The sequence below is a fragment of the Gracilinanus agilis genome, chromosome X (assembly GCF_016433145.1).
Source record: "Gracilinanus agilis isolate LMUSP501 chromosome X, AgileGrace, whole genome shotgun sequence".
In the NCBI taxonomy this organism is placed as follows: Eukaryota; Metazoa; Chordata; class Mammalia; order Didelphimorphia; family Didelphidae; genus Gracilinanus; species Gracilinanus agilis.
In genome coordinates, this window is record NC_058136.1 from 60,263,365 (window position 1) to 60,280,543 (window position 17,179).

At 55.3% G+C, this 17,179-nt stretch overlaps 2 protein-coding genes across 2 annotated transcripts; one reads left to right on the top strand and one right to left on the bottom strand.

Moving 5' to 3' along the window:
* The first annotated feature begins 881 nt into the window (after window positions 1–881).
* On the top strand, window positions 882–3,452 carry RPS4X (ribosomal protein S4 X-linked). Its single transcript, XM_044682989.1, has 7 exons — window positions 882–917; window positions 1,100–1,177; window positions 1,629–1,809; window positions 1,917–2,014; window positions 2,225–2,396; window positions 2,722–2,879; window positions 3,285–3,452. The coding sequence occupies exons 1-7, from the start codon at window positions 915–917 to the stop codon at window positions 3,384–3,386; spliced, it is 792 nt and encodes a 263-aa protein (XP_044538924.1). The 5' UTR covers window positions 882–914; the 3' UTR covers window positions 3,387–3,452.
* A 1,599-nt stretch (window positions 3,453–5,051) lies between these two features.
* LOC123253704 (uncharacterized protein CXorf49-like) lies at window positions 5,052–9,838 on the bottom strand. Its single transcript, XM_044682855.1, has 8 exons — window positions 9,746–9,838; window positions 8,631–9,689; window positions 8,418–8,420; window positions 7,998–8,148; window positions 7,416–7,483; window positions 6,856–6,901; window positions 6,391–6,432; window positions 5,052–6,285 (listed from the first exon to the last, which is right to left on the bottom strand). The coding sequence occupies exons 1-8, from the start codon at window positions 9,836–9,838 to the stop codon at window positions 6,239–6,241; spliced, it is 1,509 nt and encodes a 502-aa protein (XP_044538790.1). The 3' UTR covers window positions 5,052–6,238.
* Between the last annotated feature and the right edge of the window lie 7,341 nt (window positions 9,839–17,179).

Consider the following 17,179-nt stretch of genomic DNA (forward strand, 5'->3'; position numbering starts at 1 on the left):
GGGGAGGCGTGGGATGTGGATAGTCAAGAGGAGAGGGGTGGGGTGGGGGGAGGGAGAGAGAAAGGAAGGCAGGCAGACAAGCCATTTAATCTCGGTCTCCTCTGTGGTGAAAAGAAGTCAGGGCACAGTATAGGGCGCCTGATTTGAAGTCGAGGAAACCTGAGGCCAAATCCTGCCTCGGGCACTGAGCCAGTGAGTCAGCAGCTCATCTCTGGAAGCCTCAGTTTCCCCACCAACTGTAGATGCGGGAGTTGGACTCCATGACTTCGGAATGTGCTAAGGTCCCGCCGTCGCAGCCTGCCTTGAATCCAAGATCTCAGCCCCAAAGACGCGGGCCTCTGAACTGAGCGGGATAAGGGGGCCGGGGCGGATGCGTCCCATGAAGGAGCGAGCTCGGGGCTCCGTCAGTCTTCCCTGTGGGTGGCGGCTCTTGGCCACGCCCTGCCCTGCCCCGAGGAGCTCGACGACACTCCCAGAGGAGGCCGGCCTCCGCCTTTTTCTCCCGGTCTGGCATCCTCGGGGCTCCCAGCCCTCAGGGCACGCCCCCAGTTCCTCCTCCCTTTGGGGGCTGGGCTGTGACCGCTATATGGAGGTGCGGCACGCACGGCCTGTGCTGAGGGCCCCGCTGTCAGCACGGTTCTCGAGTCGTGTTCCTTCCCCCCGCCCCGCGTCCCATAAGGGAAGGGAGCCTCCGAGAGACCCGGCGGGGGCGGGGCCCCAGCGGTCAAGCCCCGCCTAAACCTCGCCCAGCGCATTAGCCGGATGCCCGGCGGCCTCCGGACAGCAGAGGGCAGCAGAGGGCAGCAGAGCGGCGCGCGCCGCCGGAAGGGGCGGCCTGTGGGCGAGCCCCCGGCCTCCGCCTATTTCCTCAGCTCGCCGGAAGCTGGCCGCCCTTTTTTCGACTCGGAGCAGCCATGGTGAGTGTCGCTGCTCCGTCTTCGGCCCACTCTCGATCGGTGTCCATCCTCCGTACCGCGGGCCGTCCCCCAGGCCGGGGAGGGCAGGGGCGGCAGGGGCCGCTTGGGCCGCTTGATGCTCCTTCTGGAGACAAGCGCCGGGGTCCGCGCTCCCTGCTTACCCCGCTGCTGTCTGTCCACAGGCTCGTGGGCCCAAGAAGCACCTGAAGCGCGTGGCCGCCCCCAAGCACTGGATGCTGGACAAGCTGACCGGCGTGTTCGTGAGTCGCCCGGGGTGGGGGGGTGGTCTGGGCCTTCACCTTACGGAGGGAGCCTCGGGGAGGGACTGGGGAATGCGGGGTCCCGGATGGAGGTCGGGCAGGTCCTGATCACCAAGGGGGCCCGGGAAGGCCGCGGCTGGCGTGGGCAAATGGCGTCTCTCGGCAGAATTCTCAGTCACGTCCCTCCCGCTGGCTCGCAGCCTCTCGCGGCCATCGCCATGGGAACGCGGGAAGGCGGCTAGGCGGAGCTGCTAGCCTGCCTCCTGGCCCCAGGGGGCGCCAGCAGCCCCCTCCCCCTAACTCCATTGACTCCAGATGAGAGAATAGCTTGGGGGGGGTTGCTGCTTGGAGGCGTTCACCCCGGGGTGGGGGGGATGGGGGGATCGCGCTAGGCCCCAAGCCTCTGGGGAACACCCAGCAGCCGGCCCTTGGCCTGTCCTCTCCTCCTCAGGCTCCCAGGCCATCCACGGGTCCTCACAAGCTGAGAGAATGCCTCCCGCTCATCATCTTCCTCCGAAACCGCCTCAAGTACGCCCTGACCGGGGACGAGGTCAAGAAGATCTGCATGCAGCGCTTCATCAAGATCGATGGCAAGGTCCGCACTGATACCACCTACCCCGTTGGCTTCATGGGTGAGTGACCGGGAACCCTGGGGGGGAGGGGGGAGGGCCTGTGTCTAACATGTCCGCCGCCCCCCCCCCCCCCCACTGACTTGAGTTGTTAAACCGCTTGAAATCAGACGTCATCAGCATTGAGAAGACTGGGGAGCATTTCCGCCTGGTCTATGACACCAAGGGCCGCTTTGCCGTCCATCGCATCACAGCTGAGGAGGCCAAGGTGAGGAGGCGCCCTGGGCAGGGGCCATCCCAAGGTTGTTTACCAATAGAGGCGGCTTTGTTCCTGGTGTTCAGCCCAGCACCTTAAGGCCTGAGGTCCTCCCCCATCTCCCCCATGCCCTGGAGCCCTTTAGACCAACTAGGAGGGCCAGCCAGGCCCGGTTCTTCTAGCTGACCTTCAAATTCCTGCTCTTCCTTCGTGTGTTCACAGTACAAACTCTGCAAAGTGAGAAAGACCTTTGTGGGCACCAAGGCCATTCCCCATCTGGTCACCCATGATGCCCGCACCATCCGCTATCCAGATCCTCTCATCAAAATGAACGACACCATCCAGATCGATCTGGAGACTGGCAAGATCACTGACTTCATTAAGTTTGACACCGGTTGGGGCTCTTCTTTCCTCTCCCCACCCCACCCCCACCCCCACCCCCTTTGGGGCAGCCAGTGGGTTTAATGTAGATTAGGGCAGCAGAGTTCCCAAATCTCAAGGGAGAAATGTGAGAAGTTAAACAGATAGCTGGAAAAAATGCCCCTTTTTCCTACTGCCAGCCTTAGAGGTTAAGCTGATCCAACCTTTGGGTCAGCAGAGCCTTCCTAGAGGTCTAGGTTTGACCCCTAAACAGGAGGCTGGCCTACCCCCCACCCCTTCATTTCTGACTGTCCTCACCCATCCAGCTCCCATCATTGTTCTTTCTTTCTTTCTGCCAGGTAATATGTGTATGGTGACCGGTGGAGCTAACTTGGGGCGAATTGGTGTGATCACCAATAGGGAGAAACACCCAGGCTCCTTTGATGTGGTCCATGTGAAGGATGCCAATGGCAATAGCTTTGCCACCAGGCTTTCCAACATTTTTGTTATTGGGAAAGTAAGTCTTAAGTTGTCCTTTTCCCTCTGACTTGGGAAGAGAAGGGCCCAGGCCCATGCTGAGAGATGAGTGTCAAAGAGACTTCTAACCTCAGAACTGCCAGGGCACTCAAGGCTGGAATGCTGGCTAGGGGATTCTTGTACAGCGAGAGTCTTGCTCCTTTGGGAGATGAGGTGGGACCCTTGAATTGACTGATGGGTGGTGTAGGTTTGTGGCCACCCAAGTGTGCCCTTCATCTTCCATCAAGCACCAGGGGCTGTCTCAAGCCTGCCTCAGCTCATGAATGTGGGTCTTATATGGTTCTGCACCCTCTCCTCTCTTCCTACAGTGTACCTCATAGGGTGCCATCTGGCTCGGGTCGGGGAGCTCCATGATGTTTTTTGACTCCTCCTTTTTCCAAACCAGGGTAACAAGCCGTGGATTTCTCTGCCCCGTGGCAAGGGCATCCGCCTCACCATTGCTGAAGAGAGAGATAAGAGGTTGGCAGCCAAACAGAGCAATGGTTGAACGTTTGCACGGCACCACACACTACTGCATGCTTTCTCGGGCCAAATAAAGACCTTTCCAAGTGTTTCTCCTTGTCTCTTTGCATTTCTGCCCGTAGCTGGGGGTGATGGGGGTCAGCTATGTCTTGGTCCTGCACCCCAGAATGATTCTGCCCTGCTGGGGACTGGCTGCTGTTGGAACTTGAGGAGAGCTGCTCTCTTTAATTGTCAGGGAAGCCACATGGGTTTCATCCCAGGCCCTGAGTGGTTTGGGGGGGGGGGTCAGTTTCCTCTTGTCAGGTGCCTCTGCTGGAACCAGGTGGTGAGTTAGGTATATAAGGTGCAGAGGAGTGGGGTGAGGGAGTGATGAGCCAAGAAGGCAGGAATCACCAGCATGGAATTAGGTGGCCTCATGGTTCCTGATGAGTCCATGGTAAAGTGGAAAAGTACAATGTTCAGAGCTCAGTTCTAATCTGGTTGGATCACTTCCTTGTGACCTTGAGGATATCACTTCTCTGCTTAGCCCTGGAGGAGGCGCTCCCAATCAGTGGGGGAGTACACTTACAAACAAACAGGATAAATAGGAAGGTCTTGTCCCAGGGCTGGTACTGGCTTTGTGGGCCCTGGGGAAAGGCTTCCTCCAGAAAGTGGAGTTCTAATTGGTTCTTGAAGGATATCTGGAGAGAGGGAAGAGCCCTGCAGCTATGGGATTCTGGTCGACCCAGCTCTTCTGTTCTCTGATCTGAAGTCCCATCTGGACCCTGTGGTCCAGTGTGTGTGTGGGGGGGGCCTCAGACCTCTTCCATCTCAAATCTATTACCCTGTGGCTGTGAGCAATGGGGTACAGCAGAGTCCCTGGAAAGGCTGGGGTGACTTGGCCACTCTCCCTTCCATCTTAAGTGTCCCGATCCTGAGAATGCTGGCAGGAGAAGGAAAGCCAATTTGTCATCTTTGTGGCACCCAGATTGGCCAGTGGAAGGGATGTTACCTTCCAGCAGCTGGGTATTGTAACGGCCTCCGCCAGGTGGCGCCATCTTCTGAGCCAAGGCCTCCTTAACCTCAGGCCTGGGATAGCTGTGGTGCTGAGGCCTCCAGCAAGACCCTTGATGTCCCCTTTAGATCCAACCCTGGTTCCCACATTGAGTCCTGCCACACATTTTCCAGGCTGGGCTTGGCTGCCCTCGGGATGCCTGGCTTCCAAGGGCCACCCAAGCTAGGTACAGAGAGCCCCTTCCTCAGCCAGTCATCAGAAGAGACCTTAGAGGCCACTGAGTCCAAGTCTCATTTTACAGAGAAAGACTAAGATAGAGGTTGATCCACTTACCCAAGAGCAAGCAGCTAATAAGTGCCTGAGGCAGGATTTTAAGTTGGGTCTTTCTGCCTTGTGAGGCTCAGCACTCTTGAGGGTTTGAGTTTGGGGGGAGGGGAATATTGAAGTCACCCAGAGAGCAGGGGAACAAAGACCTTTGGACAGAGCCCATTTCCCCAATAGTTCTGCCGACCCCCAGAGGCATCCCTTCAAACAGAGAACAATTCCCACTAGTAACATTAGTGGTCTCAAGTCCAGAGTTCGGGCCTGGACAGTGCAAGGGAAGGGTGGGAGGTCACCAGGATGGGGAGGGGACCCTTAGGCTGTCACTTGGGGGCCCCAGGATGGTACAGAAATGCAGAAAAGACTCCTCTCCAACATTGTTCTTTATTATTTAACATGAACAAGGATAGCAACAAAGAACAGGTGCTCTCAAAGTGGGGAATTGTTGGGAACCCCTGACAACCCCCCCCCCACCTCATGGACCCACTGGGCCCCTCCATCAAGCAGCCAGAGGCACTGTGTCCTCCGGAATCCTTGATGGAGCCCCATCTCTAGCACCACCGTGCCAGCCTTCTGGCAGATAGCCTCACCTGGTCCCGCCAACACCTCCCCCACTCCCAGGACAAATCGAAGGCCCAATTCTAGCTAGCCTGCTTTGGGGATCTGCGCCCATCTTTTCCACTCCAGCTGCCACCGCTATGGTCTAGGCCTTTCTCATTCTGGCCTGACCTACTGAGATCACTTCCAAGTTGGTCTCTTGAGCCTCAACTGGGAAATGTGGGGCCCTGGGCCCAAGTGTGAGGCTTACTAACTGGGTGACCTTGGGCAAGCCACTTAGCTTCCCCTCACCTGTACAAAGGATGGTCTGGGAGGACCCTCCTACTTGGCAACACTTCCAACAAAATAGGGAGGGAGAGACGGACAGACGGATGGACGGATGGAGGAGTGGGCCAAGTTTGGAGTTCCTCCAAAGGAGAGGAAAAGGCCGGCTTCTAGAAGAGAACTGTGGGCAAGTAGGAGGAGGCCAGACAAGCCATCAGGTGAGGGGGGAACTCCCAGTGAGCAAACTCCTCTCAATGCTCAAGGGCTCCAAGCCCTTTAGAACGAAATCCATCTTGTTTGAATGTCACAACAACTGGGGTAATGGCAGGAAGCTATCATTGGCCTCATTTTATAAACGAGGAACTCAGAGGTTAGGTGACCTGACCAGAGTAACGTGGCTAGTGAAGTGTCAGATGTGAACCTCCAACCCAGCTCTGCTGGTATGTCTTCCTTACACCTTCAAAGACAACGGCAATCCACCTAAGTTGGGGGGGGGGTGGAGTCTCAAGTGGGGTTGGGGCCAACCACTCAGCAGAGTGCTAGCATCCTGCAGAAACAGGGCCCCAGCGAGCTCTCTACTGAGAACTGGCCAAACCCCACCCATGTGCTTCTTCGATCCAGTGGACTAGGATGGGGAATGGAAGTGGGGGTGGAGTCAGGAGACAAGGAGAACCTGGAAAGGCTCTGGGGTAGGGCCAACCTCAGGAGGAGAGGGCCCTGGAGTCTTGGGGCCCCAGCATTCAGGTGGTGTCCCCGGCATTTGCTGTGGATGGATCCTGGACCAAGCCTGTCAAGTAGAGCCAAAGGAAGGAGGGAGAAGGAAGTGAGCTGGGCAGCTTCCACACCTCCCAGCCCCCAGCCCCACTCCTCCCTGCCTTCCCCAGCTACAAACCTTGGAGGCCCTGGAGCTCCCCACTAAGGCACTGCAAGGCAGCTGGAATAAAAGGGCATTCATTCATTCATTCATTCATTCATTCATTCATTCATTCATTCACTCACTCACTCACTCATTCATTCATCAGGCCTTTGAGCCCAAGGCCTCATCCCACACTTCATTTGTCATGAGTTCAAAAGCTCTTCATTCCAGACAGGGCTCCTTGGGGAGAATGGTGAGAGGAGAGGCAGGCCCGAAGTAGTCTCCTCACTTAGGGCCGTGCTCTCCGTGGGACCCAGACCCCTTAGAGCCAGACAGAAACAAGGGTCCAACCTCCCAGTGTCCCCCTCCCCTCAGGTCTATGACATGGGCCCACTACCAGGAAGATTTTTTTTTTCTCATGGAAACGGCGAGGGAAGGAAGGCAACTGGCTGCTGGGGTCAACTGGGCCACCCTGCCCACCTGCCCGCCCACCCTCCATACCTAGCTGGCTTTTGAGGTCCTCTACTTGCTTCTGCAGCACAAGGCACTGTCCAACAGATACCACAGGAAAAAGGTTAAAATATTCCGGACCTCCTGTCCCCAAAGGCAGGAACCTCCCAACCCAGAAGAATAAGGATCTTTGGGAAAAGAGGGAAGGAGGTGACGGGGGACATTACAGGGATAATACATGGCCCTTTAAAGGTTTGGAAAATGTTTTCCATCCATCCATCACCTTATTCAGTTCTCATGAGAGTTGCTCTTATTATCTCCATTTTAACAGATGAGGAAACAAAAAGCTTGGACAGGTTGCCTTGCTCTGGGTCAGTTGGCTAGTAGGTGTGAGGCAGGATTTGAACTCAGGTCTTCCTGACTCTGGGTCTGTTGCTTTATCTATCCTGCCACGTAGTCACCTCTTTCAGCCCAAGCTTGGTCCCCTACGTGTCGGACAGAGTGCCTGGGCTCATCTCTTTCCCAGGGGGCTGGCCACTTCCCTACCGCTACTACTAGGAGAAATCTGGGTCCAAGAGAAGGCCAACTTGGCTGGGCCAGACTTCCCTTACCTGGGGGCATGAGGGCCCTGGAGAAGGTTGGAGCTTCCTGTCCTGCTGGTGGGGCTGCACATCTAGAACTGAAGGGGACAAAACCAGACAGGATGTTGTTGGGTCAGGGCAGTGATGGTGGAGCAGTGCTGCCCACTGCTGGCAGCACTGGGCTCCTAATGGGCCAGCATTTCCCCATGTGGCTAAGACAGGCCTTCTTCCCCAGCCATTCCCATCTCAGGCTCTTCCCATCTTTGAGGGGCTTGGCCAAGAGTCTAGCAAGGCTGCAGCCAGAGGCAGCCCTGGGTGTGGGCAACAAATGTGCGCCACAAACTGCAGCACTGTCATCGGGCCCACTCTTACTAGAGGGTGCCCTAGGACGGTTGGGGTTCTCCTCTGAGCCAGGCCCAGTCACTCCAGCTCTCCAAACCCACACTGGGATCCAAGTCAGACAGGGAACAGGCTGAGGTGCTAAATCCAAGCTCATTCTTCTCCCAGCCCTCATGACTACAGGACAGTCAGCTGGGTTGAATGCTAGAGCCTGAGGAGTGACCGTGTCCAACTTTTCCTCTTTTCCCAAACGCCCAAGCTCAGAGGACTCACCTGTCTTAGAGGGGACTCTGGAACGGGCGCCCTGGGTAGGGACCAAAGACCTGGAACTTCGAGCGGCCTGGGGGTCCCTGGACTTGGGGTCTCGGAGACTGGAGCCTCTCTGATGCAAGGAGAGTCGAGGTGGCACTGATTTGCTGTGGAGCTAAGGCACGCGCGCGCACACACACACACGCGCACACACACACACACACACACAGAGCTACTGTTGAACCCATTCTGCTTAGATGGATGGCTGTTGAGGGGGAAGGGCACATGGCAGTGAGGACCCAAGCCTCCAAACCCTTGGGGTAGCCCTAAGCCACAAGGGACAACTGGTCAGCACAGAGCCAGGCAGGAAGTAGAGGATCTGCTGTTATTACAGGGAGGGCAAAAGCCAAGGCCGGATGGACTTACCTGATGGGGGCTGGGAACCAGCTGTGCCCAAACTTCCAGGCCTCTCCACCAGGGAACTGGCTTGGGGAAGGGCCACCTCCCATGCTCCCTCCCTCCCTTCTTCAGTGGGTCAGTCCCCAAGGCTTTCCTCTGCTGGGAGGAGTGGAGGCCTCCTGCTGGGCACTGCCTCCCAACACTGGCTGGTGTAAAGCCCCCAAGGACACATGGGGGGGGGGGCGGGAGCTTACTCACTTGAGATACCTTGGCTGCTGGGGGGGGGCTATTCCCTGCTTTGGCTGGCGGTTCTGCTTCCTTCATCCTGCCCGCCTCACTATTCCTGCCCTTCAGCAGGACAGGCAAGCCAGAGGCTTTGTAGGGGATGGCTGACCATCTCTTCTGCCCTGGGAAAGGATGGCCCTGATACCCCCTCCTGGATACGGCGAGAGAGGCCCCACCCAGGGATCGTTTCTCCTGGACCACCTTCCCCAAAGGGCCACTTTTTGGGAGGGCCTTGGGCAGGTTGCCAGCAGAGGCCAGAGGCCCCTGGGAGCGTCTGGCACTGGGCTGCTCTGCTTGGGCCATCCTGGGTGCTTCTTGAGCTGCGGGGCTCTCTGGGAAGTTGAAGCCAGAAACTCCCTGGAGCAGTTTCAGCCCCCCGGAAGCTGCACCTCCGCTGTGTGGTGTGGAGGTCACAAAGGCAGCAGCCGGGCTAAATGAAAAAGTCTTATTGCCCGGCACATCAGAGAGGTCCCTGCCGGCTCTTTCTTCCAGGGCGGGGCCGCATTCTGGCTGGGCTGCTTCTTGGGGAGGAGCACCTGAGCGAAGCAGACAGGTCTTGTTGAGCTCAGTGCTTACCTGGGGGGTTGGTGGACTTTTGGGGGCCAAGGCAGAAGGCTCGCCAGCCTGTAAGGCATCAGGAGCTGGGCTAGGGAGCTCCATGGTCACGTTAAGCTGCCATCTGCCCAGGTCGGCAGGACTGGCAGCCTCCTCCAAGGCTGACGGCCCTTTGAGAAACAGAAGGTCCAGGGCACTGGGGGAGAGCAGGGAAGGTTCCTCCGAGTCTGGAGGAGGGGGAGAAAGTGGGCTGACACTCTCCTGGCCTTGGCCCTGGCCCTGGCCCTGGGCACTGGGTGTTGGGTCCAGAAAAGAAGCAGAGGATGTCAAGTCTGAAGGTGGGAGCTCAGCCTCAATGGTGGATACATCTGCTCCCCCGTGACCTTGCAGCTGCTCCGCAATGACCTTGGCCTCTTGGGCAAAGCTGTCTCTGTAGCCCGGGGTGGCAGGACTCAGGGTCCGGCCATCGGGAGAATGCTACCGGGGAGGGAGAGAGCACAATCATGGAAGGTGATCAGGCAATGCCGGGGGACCGACTTACTGCTGGACCGTTTCTGGGCCCGCCCCCTCAGGCAGATTCGGCAAAACCCTGGGCCCCTCCCTTCTCCCAGGGGCACCGAGGCCATCTAGGCTCTCCAACTGCGTGAGGGGTGGGGGGAGGGGGGCCGCCCCCGCAGCCCGCCCCTATCCCGGCCCGCGATCGCCGGCGGCGCGGGCACTCCCGGAACTGCCCCGCCCTTTCTCCTCCCCGGAACTGGTCCTAGACCTCTGGGGGCCCCGGAGGGAAAGCTAATCCCGACGCCCTCTTAGTACAAGGAGGGAAACCAAGGCCCCGGGAGGGGGAGGGGGAAGGCCTTCTCCGCACGCCGCGCACAGCTCCGCAGGGCGGAGACCGGACTTGAACTCAGGCCACTGGCGCCATCGGCTCCTCCTTAGGGCCAGGGGAAAGCTCCAAGGGCTGGGCCCTGAGGAGAGGTTACCATGGCAACTCGTCGGTCTCTGGCCGCGTCCACGGTGCAAAAGGTGTCGGAACCGGGGAACCTTTGCTACACCACCAGTCCCAGCAGCCTCGCTTTCAAAACCGGTGCCGCGCCCTCATAGGACTTCGTTTCCAGCCAATCAGCACCGTCCCGGTAGGCCCGCCCCTCCAGGGTTAGGCCAATCCGGAGAGCGCAGTGGAGCGACGCAGGCGGTGGCCAATTGGAGCGCCGGGAGCGCTACGGGAGCCGTCCCGGGGCCTAGCCGCCTCCGGGCAGCGTCGAGGGGTGGGCCTTGCTAGGCTGACTGAATGACTAACTGACTGACTGACTGACTGACTGACTTGACTGACTGACTGACTATGTCCGGACCGGACACGCACTAGCTCCGTGGCTGGGAGAAAAAGCCATCACGTTCTATCCCGTCCGAGAGCCCCGCCCTCCTGCAGCCGCTCCGCCAGAAGGGGATCCCCTGGAATCCACCTCAGCTAGTTAGAGACAGACCTGGCGCCTTTGGCCATCCCAGCCCCCTTCCCTTGGGAAACCGCCAGGCCAGATAGAGACCTCCATGTTTGGCCATGGCCAATGGGGAATGGGACTTGGCTTGGTCTGGCCCATCTGTTTGTTTCATGGGCTTTCTTTTCCTTTTTCTCTGAGGAGGGAAAGAGAACAGAAAGCGGGGCGAAGGACTCCTGGGAAACAAGCAGAAAGAGCACCTTGGAAAGTGACTTGGTGAGCTCTGTGTACAGGGCGTCCCACAAGTCCTGGTGCACTTTAACAACTCAGTGTCTTGTTTCTTTTTTCAATAAGCACTATCGTTTCCCCCGGCATTCCTCCCCTTCCCCTCCTAGACAGCTGCACCATGTGACAAAGAGTTTCTTTTTTTTAATCGATTAAGGCAATTTTCCCATAGTTACAGGATTCCTGTTCTTTCCCTCCCCCCTCCCCTGGCCAAGGAGCAGTTCCACTGGGCTTTACAAGCGTCATTGATCAAGACCTATTTCCATATTATTGATAACAAATAGTGTTTCTTAAGGAAAAGAAGGAAAAAACCAACACAACTAATCAATCTGCGAAAAAAAGCCTGAAAACAAACTCGTTCGGTGTGTGTAGACAGCTTCAGATCTAGGTGTCTAAAGCTGATCTCGTGAGCTTTCCTCTCAAACCTCCCGGCCAGGCCGCCACCACCCTTCCAGCTAAGCTTGGGGTCATCTGGGACTGCTCGGTTTTTCACTTGAGGGCCGCCCCTGCCCAGCCCCGGATATATCCACGCTCTTCATCACCTCCCTCTTGAACTAATGCAAGAGCTGCTGGGGGCGCAGGGGTGCGTGTGTGTGTGTGTGTGTGTGTGTGTGTGTGTGTGTGTGGAGGAGGGGGGTCTGTCTGCCTCGAGTCTCTCCAGTCTATCCTCCATCTGGCTAACAGATTTTTCTAAAATCAAAGTCAGAGCAGGTCACAGCCCTACTCAGTGAACTCCCCTGGCTTCCTATGGCTTTCAGGATCAAATACCAAATGCTCTATTTGGCATTCAAAGCTCTCCATAAGCTGCCTGCCCCTCCTACCTTTTCCATCTACCTACTCCTTACTTCGGGACCTTCTGTACTCTTCAGGGCTGTTCCTTGCACTGGATACTCCAGCTCCCGACTCCAGGCAATTTTTACTCCTTGTTCCCGTCCCTGGAATTCTCTCCCGGCTCCCCAGGCTTCCTTCAAGTCTGCTAAAATCCCACCTTCTGCCCAAAAGCCTTTTCTGATCCCCCTTTAATGCTCTTGCCTGCCCTCTGTTGATTATCTCCAACTTAACCTGTCAAGAGTTTGCCTTTGTTTCCGTCCTGTCTTCTCCATTAGACTGGGAGCTTCTTAAGAGAAGAGACTCTTTTTTTAGGCTATATTGTATTTTATTTTAGATTTTTAAATTTAATTAATTAATTTAGAATATTTTCCCATGGTTACATGATTCATGTTCTTTCCCTCCCCCCTCCCAGAGCAATTCCACTGGATTTTACATGTATCCTTGTTCAGGACCTATTTCCATATTATTAATATTTGCAAAGAATGATCATTTAAAGTCAACATCCCCCGATGGCACATGTTAAAACCAGTGGAAATGCGCAGCAGCTATGGGGGGGGGGGGGAGTTGGTGGGGTGAAGGGGAAAGTAAGAGCATGAATCATGTAACCATGTTAACTTTTCTAAAAAATAAATATTAAAAAAAACAACAAAAAAAATAAAGTCAACATCCCCAATCACATCCCCATCAAACCATGTGATCAAGCAGTTGTTTTTCTTCTGTGTTTCTGCTCCCACAGTTCTTTTTCTGGATGCGGAGAGCTTCTTTCTCATAAGTCCCTCAGAAATGTCCTGGATCCTTGCATTGCTGCTAATAGAGAAGTCCATTACATTCGATGGTACCACAGTACATCAGTCTCTGTGTACAACATTCTCCTGGTTCTGCTCCTTTCTCTCTGCATCAGTTCCTGGAGGTCCTTCCAGTTCGCATGGAATTCCTCCAGTTCTTTATTCCTTTGAGCACAATAGTGTTCCATCACCATCAGATATCACAGTGTGTTCAGACATTCCCCAATCAAGGGACACCCCTGAAGGGACTGTCTTTTGCCTCCTTTTTGTATCCCCAGTACTTAGCTCAGTTCCTGGCCATAAGAGGTGCTTCATAACTGTTTACTGAGGAACTGATCTATCTACCTCTGCAAAGGCTGGGCTGGGGAAGGCTTCTCAGATTTCTTCTTTCAAGTCAGGTCTGTTCTTTATCAAATGTTTGTTTCAACTGAAATTTTTCATTTTAATCAGTTAAGTTTCTCCTCCCCTTCACATCCCAACTCCTCCAACTGAGAACACAAGAAAAGCAAAACCCTTTGTTTCAAACCTACAGTGCCAGGTCACTCCAAACAAATGTTCACATTGCCCATGTCCAGACAAACAAACCAAAGTCTCATTGTGCACTCTGAATCTTTCACCTCTCTTAGGAATTGGGTAGAATGTTGCAACCTTAGTCTTATGGAATCCTGATTGGTCATTATGCTGATTAGAGGTCATTCAGCACAATAATATTCCCTCACATTCATATGATATCTCTTGTTCTGACATTCCCCCATTTATGGGCACTCTCCCAGCTGCCCATTCTTTGCCAACTCAGAAAGGGTTCTAAATATTTTTAGAAATCCTTAGAGTTTATTTTGCTTAGGACGAATCCCTCCCATAATCTACCCTCCCTCTAATTCTCCCTTTTCCCTTTTCCTCCTGTTTTCCTATTGAGCGAAATAGATGTTTGTTCTTAGCTCTGGGTTTGGTCTCTGTGTATGTGTGACTAGTTCAGATGAGAGTGAGTGAGGTTCAAGTGCTGGTCACTCTCCCAACCCCCTCCCCTTTTGGTACAGTTGTCTATTTGAGCCAGGAGATCATTTTGCCTAACTTTCCTTCCCCTTCTTCTCCACCCAACCCCCAGTGTATTCTTCTTCCTCTTTCCATTCTTCTCTTAAGATCATCCAGACAGGGGGGCAGCTGGGTAGCTCAGAGGATTGAGAGTCAGGCCTAGATATGGGAGGTCCTGGGTTCAAATCTGGCCTCAGACACTTCCCAGCTGTGTGACCCTGGGCAAGTCACTTGGCCCCCATTGCCTACCCTTACCACTCTTCTGCCTTGGAGCCAATACACAGTACTGACTCCAAGAGGGAAGGTGAGGGTTTAAAAAAAAAAAGATCATCCAGACAGAACAGAGCCACTCCTGGGCCTTGTCCAATTGGCTTTCCTCCATTCCTAAGCTGTACTAAGACTTCTGGGACATGGTGGTGGACACTTGAAAAGCAAGCTCCACTCTTTTATATGCAATTGTCTATGGAAACGCTCGTTTTGTCCGATGCTTATTAAGTTCAATGTTTTTAAAAAAATCAAACAAATAAGACAAAATCGAGATTCCAATGAATAAAATTCAAAGGAAAAGAGCTTTGCTGCTGGAGGAATCAGGTATTCTGAAGATGGGCAGGATGTGGGACAAGGGACCAGGATGCTCAGTATTTGTCCCAACAGCCCCGAGGGGAGCCTGAGGGAGGACAAAAAGCAAGGCCATTGAGACACCCAAATACTGGGCTGCGCTTCTTGTTCGTGGTGGGGCCCTCAGTCAGTTCAAGTGTCCTTGGCGTCATCTAAGTCAAACCCGGAGGCAGCCTTCCCTGAGCACCTCGTGATTTCAGGGCGGAAAAACTAGGCTTTTGAGGGTTTGCTCTATGGTCAGTCCAGTGGTGAGCACGGTTTCTCCTTTAACCCAATTAAGAGATAATATCGCTCCCTTTCGATGAGATGGAAAAGGGAATCCTGAATTGGTTTCGGGAAGCCACTGACAATAGCTGGCCATAACCAACAGCCGGGCATCCTTGAGGTAAGCCGAGCCTGGGCCTTGATTTTTGGATTGCCGGAGCATTGAGGTCTTGAGATGGCTGAACCCAGCCTGGAGCCAGCAAGTAGCAGGCGCATTAGAGGGGCTGCCTGCTGACAGGCAGGGGGTTAGTGAGGTTCTCTTGTGGGCCTTGCACGGTATCATCTCTTGATAGCTTGAGCACCAACTTCCCAGGAGAATGGTGCCATCATGGCTGCCTCCATTTGGGCTTTTCTTTCCAAAGATCCCAGAGTGGCTTGCCCTTTTCTTCTCTGGTTCATTTTACAGGTGAGGAAACTGAGGCCAACAGGGGGAAGGGACTTGCCCAGTTCAAATCTGAACTCAGGGCTTTCTGCCTCCAAGCCCAGATCTGTATGCACTGCAGCCACGCCTAGCTGCTGAACAGACCCTTCAGCTTTGGGTCCTTTTGGAGCGAGGGGGTAGCAGAGGGGACAGGAACAGGATGCAGCATCAGTCCCTCCCCTCCAGCCAGCCGGCAACTCCCGTTATACCCAGAGGAGAGATGGCTTCTTCCTCAGGGGCCCTCCAAAGGCCGGGAGTAGGTGGCCGGGAATTCACTTCGAAGGGGCTTCGGGCGAATTTGTGTCAGATGGACGGATGGCAGAGGGAGAGAGGCTTCCCTTGGAAAGGGGACCTTCAATGAGCGCCATTCAAAGGGCTGGCCGGGCCTCGCAGACCGACTGGCTCAGAGGCTCTCAAGGCGGCCCAGTGGATGGACCTCAGCACGTGGAGCGGGGCGAGCCCTGAGTTCAGATGCCACTTCGAGACACTTTCTTAATTGTGCCATCCTGGCCGGGCCAGGTTTTCCATTAGGAAAATGGGAACAGTAACAGCACCCCCCCCCCCCAAGAGATCCTAAGAGAGAAGCTTTGCAAGTCGCTCTGCAAACTCTCGCTAGCTAAAGTGGGGGTTCCAGGAGCACAGTTGGGAGAGACTGCGTCGGGCTAGGGCAGCTGCCCCACCCGGCCCTTCTGCTTTCTGTGCTGTGGCCGCGATCCCATCCTCCTTTGGGCTGCTTCCCTGCTCCTTAGAAGAGTAACGAATGACCCGCATCTCAAGGCGGATTGGCGCGAGCAGCCAGCGCCCGGCCACCTAAAAGCCTCCAAAGGAGGGCTGATGCCCATCTGTGGCCTTTGAAAGGCCATCCACGAGGCTGCGCGGATAGATGCTTCCCCAAAGCAGAAACGCGCCCCTGCTCCCGGGGAGGCTCACTGGGCAGCGCGAGCACCAGCTCCCTCCCTTCGGTCTAGAAACCAAGAGCAGAGCCTCCCACTCACGCCGCCTTTTCGCAGCGGCTCTTCCTTTCCGAGGCGTAAACAGGGGCGTTCTGGCAGAGGCCACAGAAGCCTTTGGGGGCTCACAGAAGGGGCTGCTTCCTGCAGGAGAGGCGACCGGGCAGAAGCGGCCTGGAATGGCAGAGCCGCTGCGCTCCTCCTTAGCGCTCTCCGGGATCAAAGGGAGATCTGGAGACCCACCTCTGGCGCTGGGAAAAGCTGGAGGCGCCGGGCTCCGAGGCCGCTTCGGTCTGCTCTCTGCGGCCTCGGGGATCTGGGGCGGGGGGGAGGGGCTCACTTCCCGGAGCCTCTGCCCCGTGAAGCCACTGCACGGCTGGACTGAGGGCAGAGATGCTTCTTAGGGTCCCTTTCAGTGCCATCTCTGGTCGGTGCCTCTGGCACGTTCCCCGCCCGCGCCCCGCCCCCCCAGCTGTCCCACAGAGGCTAAGTGGCTTCAGTCAGGTGGGGGGGGGGGGCTCGCCAAGTTGGTGATTTTGTTTGGCCCTTTTTATTTGGGGAGCAACAGCAGGGAGGAATTTCCGAGGGGGGCAGCCAGTCCGCAGTCCTAGTCCCTGCCCAGGGGAAACTGGGTTCCTGCCGCCTCCGGGACTCCCAGAGGAAGAGGGCGACAAATTTGTACCAAGTGAGTGACAGGAATTCCACCGTCCATCCAGAGCTGGTGCGCTNTCTTCCAGGTTCGCAACCTCAAGACCGTCTTTCATCCCTCTCTCGTTCAAGGTAGAATATCCAGTTATGTCTTCCTCAGTGGCATCTCTCACTTATGCCACTTCTCTCCACTCATGTAGCCACCATTTTCATTCATGTCCCCATCACCTCTTTCCTAGATAATTGCAGTGGCCTTTTAATTGTACTCTTTGCCTCAAGTCCCTCCCAACTTCAAATTCACTCTCCACACAACTGCCAAAGTAATTTTCCTAGAGCACATATCTGATTATGTCAGCCCTTCTATTCGATATGTCCTAATGACTCTCTGATACCTCTAGAATCAAATATAAATTTCTCTCTTTAGAATTTAAAGCTTTTCACAATCTGGCCCCTTCCTATCTTTCCATTCTTTTAACATATTACTCTCCTCCATTCACTCTCTGGTCCTGTCATACTGGCCAGAGGATGCTATCTCCCATCTGTGAGCCTTGGCACTAACTCTTCCTTATGCCAAATGTATGTGCTCGCTCTCTCCCTTTCTCTCTCTCTCTCTCTCTCTCTCTCTCTCTCTCTCTCTCTCTCTCTCTCTCCCTCTCTCTCTCTCTCCCTCTCTCTCTCTCTCTCTCTCCGTCTCTCTCTC